Consider the following 13004-nt stretch of genomic DNA (forward strand, 5'->3'; position numbering starts at 1 on the left):
CCCCCCTGCCTATAAATGAATCCTGACATAGCTGTTATATTTATAAGATGGCCACAAATCATTTTATAGAGCTTCATATAGCTTAGCCTGAAAGACCTGAATAGATATATATATTTTATATATATCTTTATTTATATATAAAGAATTTCTCAGTTTTAGTTTCGCCAATATGACAAAATTCCCAGGGCCAGCTCCATGGCTTAGTGGTTGAGTTGGATCCTATACGGCCAACCACAGCTCAAATCCAGTCCCAGCGGCATGCCTCCAATTCTAAGAAGGTAGAAAAATGGAGAAGGGATTGCCGCATGACCATGCTTCAGAAAAGCACCTCCTGCTTTCTCCTACTCTCTTTATATCTCTCTCAAGGAATTAAAAAATATTTCCATTATTTACCTTCATGTTATTTACATGAATACTTTTCAGAAATTACTGGTAAAAAATGATATTTGGTCCATGTCTACTATGGTTTGATGTTTGTTGCCTCTGAAATTCATGCTGAAGATTAAATTTCCATTATAATCTCTGTGGAAAACAATATGGAAGTTCCTCAAAAACCTACAAACAGAACTACCATATGACCTAGTAATCAATCCCACGCCTTACCCAAAGGATAAGAAACACTCAATCAGAAAGACACTAGCACATCCATGTGTATTGCAGCACTATTCACAATTACTAAAACATGGAACCAACCTAACTGTCCAAAACTTATGGCTGCATTGAAAAACTATGGCACGTATATGTTATGGAGTATTATTCAACTACAACAAAGAGAACTATCATTTGACTCAAAGTCGATGCATATAGTAGATTCAATGTTGAACGAAGTAAACCAGACTTTGAAAGATGCAGACTGTATATCCACACTCAATTAGTACCGAGTGTCTGCACTCTACAGTGGAAGATCTGAAGATGTGATGTGAAGAGGATGGGTGTGGATGTTAGAGACTGTAGGAGGGGAGAGTGGACCAGAGAGAGAGAGAGAGTGTTGGAGGGTCAGTGAGATGCAAAGGGAGCAAATGTTTGACAGAACAATGTAAGGTTCTCTGTTGAAAAAACAACACTTATTTTGTATACATCATGATGGGGACCTTTAAGTAAAATGTGAAATTAAACTGAAAATTTAAAAAAAAAAATACGTTCCTTTAGGAAAAATAAATGTAATTTCCATCACAACAACAGTTGGGACTTTTAAAGATGATTAATCCATGAGGGGCCCTACCTCCATGGATAAATCTGGTGCTATTAGGAAGGGGCCAATTCAAACCCCTGACTCTCTCCCACCCTCTCACCTTCTGATATTTGATAGAATAGCAAGAAGGCCTTTACCAGACACCAACAACTTGACATTATGAATTCCTAGCCTCCCAAACTGTGAGCCATAAATTTAGTGCATAATAAATTATCCATCTCTGGCATTACATTATAGCTGCAAAACCAGTCTAAGACCAAAAGTGGAACCAGCAAAATGGGATGATGTTTTAAGAAATACCTGAAAACATGGAAGTGGCTTTGGAACTGTACAATAGGGTAGAGGCTAAAAAAGTTTCGAGGAACAAGCTAAAAAATGTCTAGACTGCCATAAATAAGCATTAATGGTGATTAGATAGTGAGGGCTCAGACAAAGAGAAGATATGTAAGGATTTTTTATGAAACTACTTAGGGCTTACATGGTCATGAACAGTAATAATAGAGACTAATAAAGGCCATTCTGATGAGCATCTCCATTCTGATGGAGACAAGAGAAAATATGAAAAACTCAAGGAAAAGCCATCCTTGTTATAAGTGGCAAAGAGTTTGGCTGAATTATGTCTGTGTCCAAGGCCTTTATGGAACACAGAACTTAAAAGTAATACAAGCGAGCAGAAATGTTATGAGCAGATGATATTTAGAAGAAAAAAAAAGTACAATGAGCAAAGCATTCAGAATGTAAAACAGAATTTATAATTAAAAGAGAACTAAAACATAAAGAACTGGAAAACTCCCAGAATCAGCAAATGGCATAATAGTTACATCACTCAACTCCCACATAGTTGACCACAGATTAAGTCCTGGACCCAGCAGTTTAAACTCACACCAGGCACATGTGCATGCACGCCCAAAATTTCAAGAGGAGAATGGAGAAGAAGGGATTGTGGCATGGCTATGGTGGGAGGTGACTTCTCGCTTCTGTCTTTCTGGTGAGCACACACGCTCTATAGCAAAAATCTCCCTTTCAAAAAAAGAGAAAAGAATTAGAAAACTCTCTTTTCCTTTCCTTTCCTTTCCTTTCCTTTCCTTTCCCTTTCCCTTTCCCTTTCCCTCCCCTTTCCTTTCTTTAATTCATTTACTTACTTCTTCCATGAAAGAAAGAAACAGCAATCACAACAAGGGCTTCACACCACCTGACTTCAATCAGCCTAAACCAGAGGACCTACATGTGCCCGTCATGTAGAGAAGGACCTAAGACACAAACCGGGGATGGTCTCGTGTTGGTCCAGCACTTTGGAGGATGGCTAAATACTGTGCAATACACCACTGCTGACCCAAAGATTTGGGAAACTCACAGCTTAGCCATGTAAAGAAATACAAAAGCATGGTTAGGAGAGGCTGCCAAGGGACCATTTGATAAGATCAGTATGGCTAGAAGGAAGTCAAGTGCTATTCATCAAACAAGGAAGAAAAGCCCTCTGAAGGCATTTCAGAAATCTAGAAATGAACATGGGGCACTCATGGCACTGCAGGGCTGTCACCTGGAGTCACTGCAGCTGGCATTCCAGAGGAGCATGTAACAGACATTTGATAATGCTGGCTAAACTGAACAAAAGCAGTTACCAGTTCCGTTTTTCCTTGGGCTCCTTCCACGCCATTTGTTTCCCTCACTGATGCATATGAGATGGACGGCTACGGTCCACACGAAGTCCATACAAGACTACAAGGAAGGAAGGCCCCTAATCCTCACTCCCTGCATTAGAACAACTATTTAAAAAAAAAAAAATCTATCTAAGACTTAAAGTTCTAAATTTTAGACTTTCTTTTATTTATATAATTCAAAGTCTTTCCCTTAATTAAAATGTACAGATTCTCCAAGGCTACACAAAGCAAGATAGAGCACTGACCAATTTTCTAGTCCTGAGCACCATATTCCAACATGCCACAATCCTTAACCCATTAGGTCTTGGCTTTTCTAAGGCACTCTATAATTCAAGATACTTCCCCAACAAGTTCTCCACAAGCTAGATAGTACTAACTTTCTGCATTTGTTATGAATATTACTCTCAGACACCATATGACTGCTGAGAGTGTTCTAACACATCAATTTAGAAAGAATTCTTTAACAAAATATGATTCAGTATTTAGTGGAAAACACAAGCACTAAAAAATTTTAGCAGTTCTCCACTGAAGCGAAATTTTTTCCATTTTTGTAAATTACAATTCCTTGTAAAAATCATTAACTGCAATAACTTTTATACATTTTTGCATTTTAAAATAAAAACCCTTATTGCTAAGCCAGCGGCTAGGTTTTAGAAAATACAAAGCAAACTCACATTAGGAATTCTGCTGAATCCAAATTAACCTGAGGAAATTTTTTAATTAAAAACAATCTTGGTTTCAACTCTCATATCAACGCCAAATGTTTTTGTAAAATTATGTTTAAAATGTAAAAAAAAAATTCAACAGTATGTCTAATTCTGTATCTATATAATCTATATTCTAGCAAATTACAGTTACTGTGCAACACAATGGTAGGATTAGTTTGTCCCCTAGTTGTTTTTTTCGAATGCAAATTAACTGCCAGCATTTTAAAGGTAGACAACTGAGCTAGAGCTCTCCCTCTTAGGCCAGGAACAACCTCTCCTGTTGCTGCAGTCCAGATCCACCATACCACTTCCCTAGTAAGAGCACCAACGGCCAGATGTGGGGGGCTACCAATTTTATTTCTTATAGTAGTAAGGAGTAAAGTGAAATATGAGTGTTTCTTTTTTTTTTTTTTTTGGAGAGGTTTTTGCTATATGGCATGTGCGCTCGCCAGAAAGACAGAGAGACAGAAAGCAAGAAATCACCCTCCAGAGGGGGATGGTCACGCCGCAATCCCTTCTCCTCCATTCTCCTCTCGGGATCTTGGGCATGCACGCACACGCGCCTGGTGTAAGTTTTAAGCCACCGGGTCCGGAACGCGAACTGCGGTCGACTATATGGGAGTCCAGCGACACAGCCATTACATTAACTGCTGATCCCCATGAGTGTTTCTATTAAAGGTTTATTTATAAAAAGACAGACCAAAAAAGACTTTGTTTTAATAAGAACAAGAAAAGTCTATTGCTTTGCAAAAGTGAAGAAAGAACGTTTCATTTTCTACATATGTGTATAAACAAAGATAACATAATGAAACTCAACTAACCCACCTGTTCCTTTCACTTGTTTAAAGCCCTAGCCAGAGTAGATGAGCTTTAAAGCCTCAGATCTAGCAATCAAGTTGGACTTAGAAGACCATGACAGAGACAATTCAAATACATAGTAAATAGCATTTCCATCCAATGATCTCTAAGGCCAATTTTCTTGGGATTCCATAGAGACCTATAAGTTACATGAAATAATGGTTCTTACAGTAATGCAATTTTGTTTTATAAGTTTTAGAATTATTTACTTATGTGTTTTCTTTATTATGATGATTATTACTATTATTGTTAGTTCCCTAATCTGTAAACTGATTATAGGGAAGAACTATGTATATTTTTCTCACCCATTTACTACTCTTATAAATACTCAATATTTGCTAAATGGCTGAATACACAGAAGCATTTGTAAATAGCTTAAGGAGGCAGAATATTTTGGGGGGGAGTGGGTGGGAAGAAAGAAAAGCAAAGGATACTAACAGAAAAAGGGTAATGGAAGCAAAAAGAAAAACTTTATCTCAATCAGAACCCACAAATAAGTAATAAATAATCAATCTAGAAGAAATTAAATGAAAATACTCACTAATGGCCTATTTACAGTAAGTAGGCTAAATTCCTTACAGAACCTAAATGCTTTTCCACAACCTGGTAGAGCCTTATGCCAAAATGTATCAAATGTGTAAAAAAGAAAAGAAAATGTGTTCAGCCAAGACACCCAAACCAATCAGTGGTGGGCACTACAGTAAGATTTGTATTTGAAGGGAATGATCCAGTAGTGAAAATATAAAAATATTAATAGGTACTAGATAACAGCATGATTAAGAGCTAAAGCTCTGTAAGTCAAACAGTTAGGTTCAAATTGTAGCCACACGATACACTAACTTTGTAATCTTGGTCCACTTCTCCACACCTTAACGTGCTCTTCTGTATAATGGAGAAAACAGCAGTCTCTCTCTCCCTGTATCATGGTGAAGCTAAATGGGCGAATACACAGAAAGCACTTAAAACTGCCTGGAAGGGAAGGACTCAATGACAGACTAAAAGGAGGACTGTGCAAATGAGAGTCTATTGATATGCTCAAGTTGGTAGAATAGGAAATTCCAGAGTAGGTAGCTTAAGCCACAAATTTTATTTTCTTACACTTTTAGAAAATCCAAAATCTAAGATGAGACTTAGTTTCTGGAGAGCTTCTCACTGAGTTGTTTTTAATATATGCCAAAGGATGAGTAGACTCACCAAAGAGAGAGAGAGAGAGAAAGACAACAGAGCAAGAGAAAACACTCACAATGAAGTGAGGCATGGTCATGCTACAATCCTTTTCCTCCATTCCTCCTCTCATCAGGACTCGGGGCATGCATACATACCTGGCATGTTTTTCAAGCTGTCAAAGACAGGATTCAAACTGTGGTCGGCATGTGAGGTCAGCTCCCGTAACTGCTGGTTGGTCCTCTCCCTTTCTTTCCCCTGGCCATCTTCTAAGCTATATCCCCACATGACCTTTACTCTGTACACATGTAATCCCGGTGTCTCTGCCTCTTCTTATAAAGACATTGATCCTAATGGGATTAGAGTCTAACACTATGACCTCATTCACCCTTTATTACCTCCTTAAGGGTCACAGTTCCGCATATAGTCACACTGGGTGTTACACCTTCAATGTGTTAATTTGGGGAGGGGGAGGCACAATTCAACCAGTAATAGGAAACATTTTAAAATAAGTGTTTAATATTCTACATATGAAATATCTGCTATACTGGAAGAAATGAAGGTTACAAACTTACAATAAATTTTAGTATTAGGTCATCAGGAAAGTCACGACACATTTTTCCATAGAAAAAATGTAGAAAAATATGTCATGACTTTCCCGATGACCTAATATAATGTCACAGATCTCTGCAAAATAAATCACATGTAATTAAATACCAAAATAAGACTAATACATGCAAATTACATACTGAAAAAAACATACCTCTATAGTACAAGTCGGTATGTGTTTATGGTAGTCCCAAATTGCAAAAGCTGTACAATTTCCATTCTATCACAGACTCTACTATAACTACTTCTTACATTTATTTATTAACTTATTCACTCAACTGTATTTTTACCTGGCAAACAAAAATGTGTCAACCATAACAAACTCTTTTAAACACATTACCAAAATAACATATAACTCCTTTACCTGTTGAAAAACATCTGTTCCTTCATCGTAGTCCACCATACTGAAGAAGAGCTTGTTACAAAAAGCAGATGAATAGCGCCAGGAGTTAGCCAGTATTTGATACTCTTCATTTGCTTGCCTGATAAAGACAGTGGGGGAGAACAGAAACATATCAATAGTGAAGCATTACCAAAGCCATTAATTAAGTAGGTAATTCTAGGGCAAGTATTTGTCAGTTTTTTGTATAAACTGTAAGACAAGACTAGTTGTATTTTATTCTTTAATATTTAAAATGATTAAAAAAAAAGTAAAAGAGAAAGAAATGTTCCATAATGTGAGAATTATGAAAAATTCAAATTTTGGTGCCTATATCCATATATAGTCTTATTGTAAGAGAGCTACACTGATTCATTTACATATTGCTATGCGTAGAAAAGCAAAGCTGAGTGGTTCTAACTAACTAACAGCAAACATATGGGCCACAAGCTGGGTTTGGTCCTTTAACTAAAAAGTCTGCCAACTCTTGATGTAAGGGATAAAAACATTTTCTGGCATCTCCTATATATAAATCTTTCAAGAATTCTTAATAAGAGACATAGAGTATCTTTTTAAAAATATTTGCAATTCAGTTTAGCAGAAAAACAGAAATCATGAGAAAATGTTTTTAAATTATAAATAGTTATACTGTACTTTTATGTATTCCATTTATTTAAAAGTGCATTTACACTCAAACATATAAGTAAGCAAAAATTTCTCTGAGTTGCTAAAAGAGATGCTATAAACCAACCTTTCTCTAATCTTCGCTCCTAATTTGAATCCATTTTTATTGGACATTTTGCTAAATTTTCAGATGATAAAGCTTTATTTTTAGATGCAGAGAGAAACAGACACAGGAAATGGCATTGCCCAAAGGATGTAAGCACAGTAACAGAAACGAGAAGCAAGTGACTGCGGAAACACTGAAAGCACTAACGGAGTTGCTTCTTCCATTTGCTGATAGTTGACTACTCTCAGATTCACATCCCTTCTCCTCCAAACATGGAAGAAATAAAAAGGGAGTACTCCACAATAACAAAAAGACCTGTAATAGAGTTAGCACCAGATAAGAGATCTCAAGAACTATCTGGAAAACAGACAGCAGGTAAAAGTTTTGATTGAGGAAGCTACACTCTCAAAGGAGACTGTGGCGCAGTCGGGAGCTAGGAAACACTGAATTCAGAAGCAGCAGGGTCCGGAGTTAAGAAACGGAGCTATGGTTAAGGGTACTACTTCAACTCTGTACGGAACAGCAGACCCTCACTTCTGTCTCCCCAGCCAGTCCCGATGGCAGCCTTTCCACTGCTTAATAAGCAGTCTAATTTTTTTTTTAAAAATCACTTGAGAATGACTTGACATGATTTAATTTGACATTTAAATGCTTCCCCCCAAAAGCAAACATGAGGGGTCAAAAACTCTAAAAAGAAAAATTCATTAGGATACTTCTGTGATCCTGTCTCAAGTTCACAAATTAGCCTGCTACTCTCATGAACGCTGGTGGAAGACAGGAGACTCTGGGCTAGACAAAGGACATTGTGATTTTACTTTCATTTGCACCAGTCCCCGTGCCCTAAAGCCTTACAGGGTCACACAAAGACCCTTTGGTGGAAGCTCGCAACATAGCTGACTCTGCTGCAGGAGAGGGGGCTGGTTTTCACAGCAAGCAGGAACAAGCCTTTGCTTTGTTTGGTACAAGACATCTTCCTGCCTAAGGCTTTTACTGTGCACAAGCCCTGAGAAACTGCCTTGCTGAAGAGCAATCAGGCCGCTGGTCTTGGCATATCCAGTAAGAACAGGCAGGAAACTCAGGGTCCATGACAGACTGCTTCAGTCAACAGCATTCGTTCTCTCTCTCTCTCTCTCTCTCACACACATACACACACACACACACACACACACACACACACACACACATACACGGGTGTATCATATAAGGAACAAAGAAAGTACAAGAGAAAACAATCATAAACTTAATACATGATTGCTCAAATAAAACACCAATACTAAAGATATTGTGAAATAAAATCCACCAAAAAACCCACATTGGTGGGCATGGGGGGAAGTTGTGGGGAAGAAACCTGAGAAACCTAGAGATACAGTTCAACTTTCAAACAGGAGACCCAGAAAGAAAAGGGATAAAACTGAGAAAATTGTATTTCTAGCAACAATACGATTAAAGGAGACAGTACCTTCAAATTCAAATTATTTCCCAGGTTTTGAATGAAACAACAAGAACAACAACGCTGAGAATTACTGTGGTATCTCAGAACACAATATACAAAAAGACGATCCTAAACATTTTCATAAAATTGAAAGTCTGTAACAAGGGCAACGATGGGACTGGGACCAAACTGGTCATTAGCAACACCAGGTACCGGCAGACTGGAAAATTTCAGACAGGACAATTTCTTTGCGAGTTTTGAGGGGATGTTATTTTCTGTTTCCCATTCTATGTTGAGCCAAAATCATCTGAGTTGGAAATAAACATGCTTTCAGAAATGTAAGGAATCTGAACTCTTAATTCTCATGCATTTTAGGAAATGAGGATATAAATTATAAAAAAGGTAGTCTGAAAAGTGAGAACACTTGAGACCACAGTAGAATCGCGATCAGGGAGAGAAAAGATGAAAGTGCAGCAAGGGACAAATCGTGGATGAAGCGAGAAAGAAGCAGCAGCCTGACTGTGAAGGCGGGGTGCAGGCCCTGTGGCCTGATGTGAAGGTGGGGTGCAGGCAGTGTGGAGGAGATCATACTAAACCGGACTTCAGGATTTAGATGATTGACTCTGGGACCAGCAGTTGGTGTAATGGCTATGTAGTCAACCGCGGTTTGAGTCCCGGACCTGGTAGCTTAAAACTCACGCCGGGCACATGTGCGTGAGTGCCCAAGATCCCAAGAGGAGAACAGGATTGCAGCGTGGCCATCCCCCATGTGTTGGGGGGTGATTTCTCGCTTTCTGTCTCTCTCTGTATTCCTGGCGAGCACATGCATCGTATAGAAAAAAAAAAAAAAAAAAAAAAAAAACCCCAAAAAAAAAAAAAAAAAAAAAAAAAAAAAAACCTCTCCAAAAAAAAGAGGATAGATTCTAAGAAATTGTTAAAATCAGAAAGAGCTGAAAGGCATCAAAAACACAGTTAAATGAGATACATGTGCTCCCATAACAGGAAAAACAACACAATGAATGAAAGAGGCAAGGTCCAAATAGGTAATAAATGGAAACGTATCGTAATTTTTGATGAGCTGGTCCTAAGGTTAACCTCCTTCAGCATTAAGTGGGGAAGGGGTCAGAGACAAGGGCTCGGGAGAATTATAATGGGCTGTTTTGCAATGGACGGCACGTATGCGGAAATGACCATGTGAATGCTGTTAACTACTTTTCAATTTTCTACATCAACCAGTACACAGAGAATAGTAACGTAATTACGATTCACGTACAGAATGTATGTGCTATCTGCTACAACAATCTATAGAACGTAAGTGCTACCTACTACCACAACGGACGCACAGCTCCACGGAAGGAGGAGAGGGAATAGGGAAGAGTGTGCTTGCTAATCTTCACGTCACAAACTAGAGAGTCAAGAAGAAAAATCTAGTTAAGGTAAAAGAAATACCAGGCCACTATTTACTGTCAGAATGACAAACAAAACAACGAAAGCAACATAAATCACGTCGGGGGAGAAGAGAGAAATGTTTACCTCTCACAGCAAAACTTCAGATAAAGATCAAGTTCATGTAATGAAATGTTGTAAGAACAGCATTCGGAGACAGGAAATAAGCAGCAGGAGAACATTAAAAAAAAAGAAGTCATCGCCCCGGCCCACAAATCTGCAAACAGGTAAGTGCGAGCGGGAGAGGCTACAATTCTTCATTTCACACTAAGTTGTTCTTTTTCATTAACAAGGAGCACATAATGTTATTGTGATTAAAATACATATTTTCAAAGGGCTAAAAATCAACAGTGCTATAACCTGAGGTCATATAAAAGATCTTAATGGCATAATTTTATCACAGTATAGTAAAAATATTATAATTGTAACGATTAGTGTAATACTGCATTGTGCTTGGTAAGCAGAAAAGTATAGTCTATTTTTAAAAAACTTTTCAATAAAGATGGTTATACGCATTTTAAGTTCTAATATAATTGACTGTATTTCACTCAGAAACTATTTACTGAGTACCTAGTAACAAGAAGTAAACTAATCTCCAAGGTCTATTCTCATGGTATTAGTTTTTAGCAGGGAGACATATAGTAAGCAACTAAATAAATAAAAATAATTAAAAGCTAAGATACATGCTGAGAGGAAAAAGAAAAATCACACAGGATGGTTTTATAGAAAATAATGGAGGATTTACTTTGATGGTATGCCAGGGAAAGCGGCACTGAAGCTCAATTCTCAGTGAAAACAGCGAGGGAGACAGCATTTCAGGTAGTGAGAACAGCAAGCGCCAGGCCTACGAAGGGTGCAGGCAGTGGGGAAGAGCAGAGGATGCTGGCAGGAGGAAGCTGGCTATCACAAGAACATGCTGTTTGTCAGAGAAATGCCAGAGGAAGACAGTTTATGCCCTGCCTCACCTAGGTAAAACTGCCTCTCTATTTCTCTTCCAATTTTAAATTAAAATAGAGTTTAACCGGCATGAACCATAAAATAGACTTTGACTACTGTCAAGTCATATGGAATATAATATTACCAATAAGTATTCATCATAGATTTTCAAACGGAAACAGTGATTTGGCACTGACAGTTAAGCAGGTCTGAACATCTCTGCGTACTAGTGAACCCTAAGAGACCAATATTGCTTGTTAATCATTAAAAGAATGGTACAATTAAGAGTGTATTCAACAAAATTCCAGTGTAGGGGTATTTTAACTTCCAAAATGAAACTTAGAGAAATATAATAAATCAGTAAAACTAGTGTTTTTATGATTATAATACAGATTCTAAAAAATGAAAATGTTTCATTTTTAAAAACGAGCAAGGAGAAAACAATGATATTTTAGTATTCGATATCCATGCATCACATCTTACGGAATAACTTAAAACAAGAGCAAGGCTGAATTTCCTTTCCCTCACCGTTACAACCTAGCCCAGACCTATCAGAGCTGTTATTAGGTACACATTCAGCAATCCATTCAATCTACAAATCTATGTGTGTGCCAACGAGAAGCCTGGTAATGCAGTAGTGAATAACAAATGTAAGATCCCTGATCTCTAGGAGCTTAGTGACAGAGGCCTCATACGAACACCCAGAAATTTAAGATACTCATAAGCACATTGAAGAAAATTAATGAAGACTAATGAGGATTCACAGAGGATGAATTCACTTTGACTTCAAATGCTATACTCCATATCATTCTACTTTTCCAGATTTAACTTCTTAATAACCAATTTGTAGATTCTATCCTACACTTCAGAAATTCTGAAAAGTTTCCACTACCTTTATAATCACAACAATGGGCAAAGTAAAAGTTAAGGCCCTCTACACCCTGGCCATAACTTACATAACCTAGGTCTCTATGAACATGGTACATCCGGAGAGTCTCTCTTTCATGAATATACCATGTTCATTCTTACCACACATGTTAAGTACTTCACTTAGAATGTTCTCCCTTCTTTGAAATCATTGCTCAAATACTGCATCTCCTTCAGAAGTCAATTCTAATCTCTACACCTCCGGTATCTATTGAAGCAACCCCCTGAAACAAAAATGATCAGGTTTGTGTCACACCATTTATTTTATGCATGCATCTGTTGTTTATATACTCTAATTTCCAATGGCTAGGACCTAGTTTAAAATTAGGCATTTAATAAAGGTCTGTTGACAGTGATAAAGAATAGTGCACTTTCCTAACCAGCCAATACATTATAAATACTCTAAAACTAAATTTCCCAAAATTAGAGATTTGGAATCCAGAAAGTCTAAGAGCCCTCCTAGATGTGCGTCACAAGTTAATAGCTCTTTTACGATGACTGCTTTACGCTACTTACAGTCTTAGGAAGAAAAAATGAAAAAGAAACATTTGACATCCGTCTATTATATGTCAAAGGAACTATGTTGATGACTCGAAAGGCTGTAATGAGTAAATCATACATCATGTTAGTAACACCAATTTCACATGTAAAAGTAGAATCTAGATCTTAATCATCAATGATATTTATACTCAGCGTTCTAGTATGTGCTATAATAAGAAAGACATAAACCTGATAAACTCTATATTTAAGAGTCTTGATGGAGAAGGTCTCAACATGTACTCCAAAACACACATAAGGTATATTATTTTTTAAAAAGGAACACAGATTGTAGCTGCTATGTAATGTAAAGAGGGATAAGAACACTGAACAGGAATAATGTGAAAAAGTATGACTGTGAAAATACCTGGAAAAAAATGGAGGCATGTCTGAAAGGACTAAAACCATAAAAAGTAAAAAAGACAG

General features: G+C 37.5%; 1 protein-coding gene across 1 annotated transcript in view; it reads right to left on the reverse strand.

Moving 5' to 3' along the window:
* The window catches only part of TUSC3 (tumor suppressor candidate 3), a 194967-nt gene that overhangs the window by 143627 nt on the left and 38336 nt on the right, over positions 1-13004 (reverse strand). Inside the window, exon 3 of the mRNA XM_006167752.1 lies at positions 6556-6673. Coding sequence (XP_006167814.1) covers positions 6556-6673 — 118 coding nt within the window. The remainder of the gene's footprint in view (positions 1-6555; positions 6674-13004) is intronic.

The sequence above is a fragment of the Tupaia chinensis genome, unplaced genomic scaffold, assembly GCF_000334495.1.
Source record: "Tupaia chinensis unplaced genomic scaffold, TupChi_1.0 Scaffold145057_1, whole genome shotgun sequence".
In the NCBI taxonomy this organism is placed as follows: domain Eukaryota; kingdom Metazoa; phylum Chordata; class Mammalia; order Scandentia; family Tupaiidae; genus Tupaia; species Tupaia belangeri.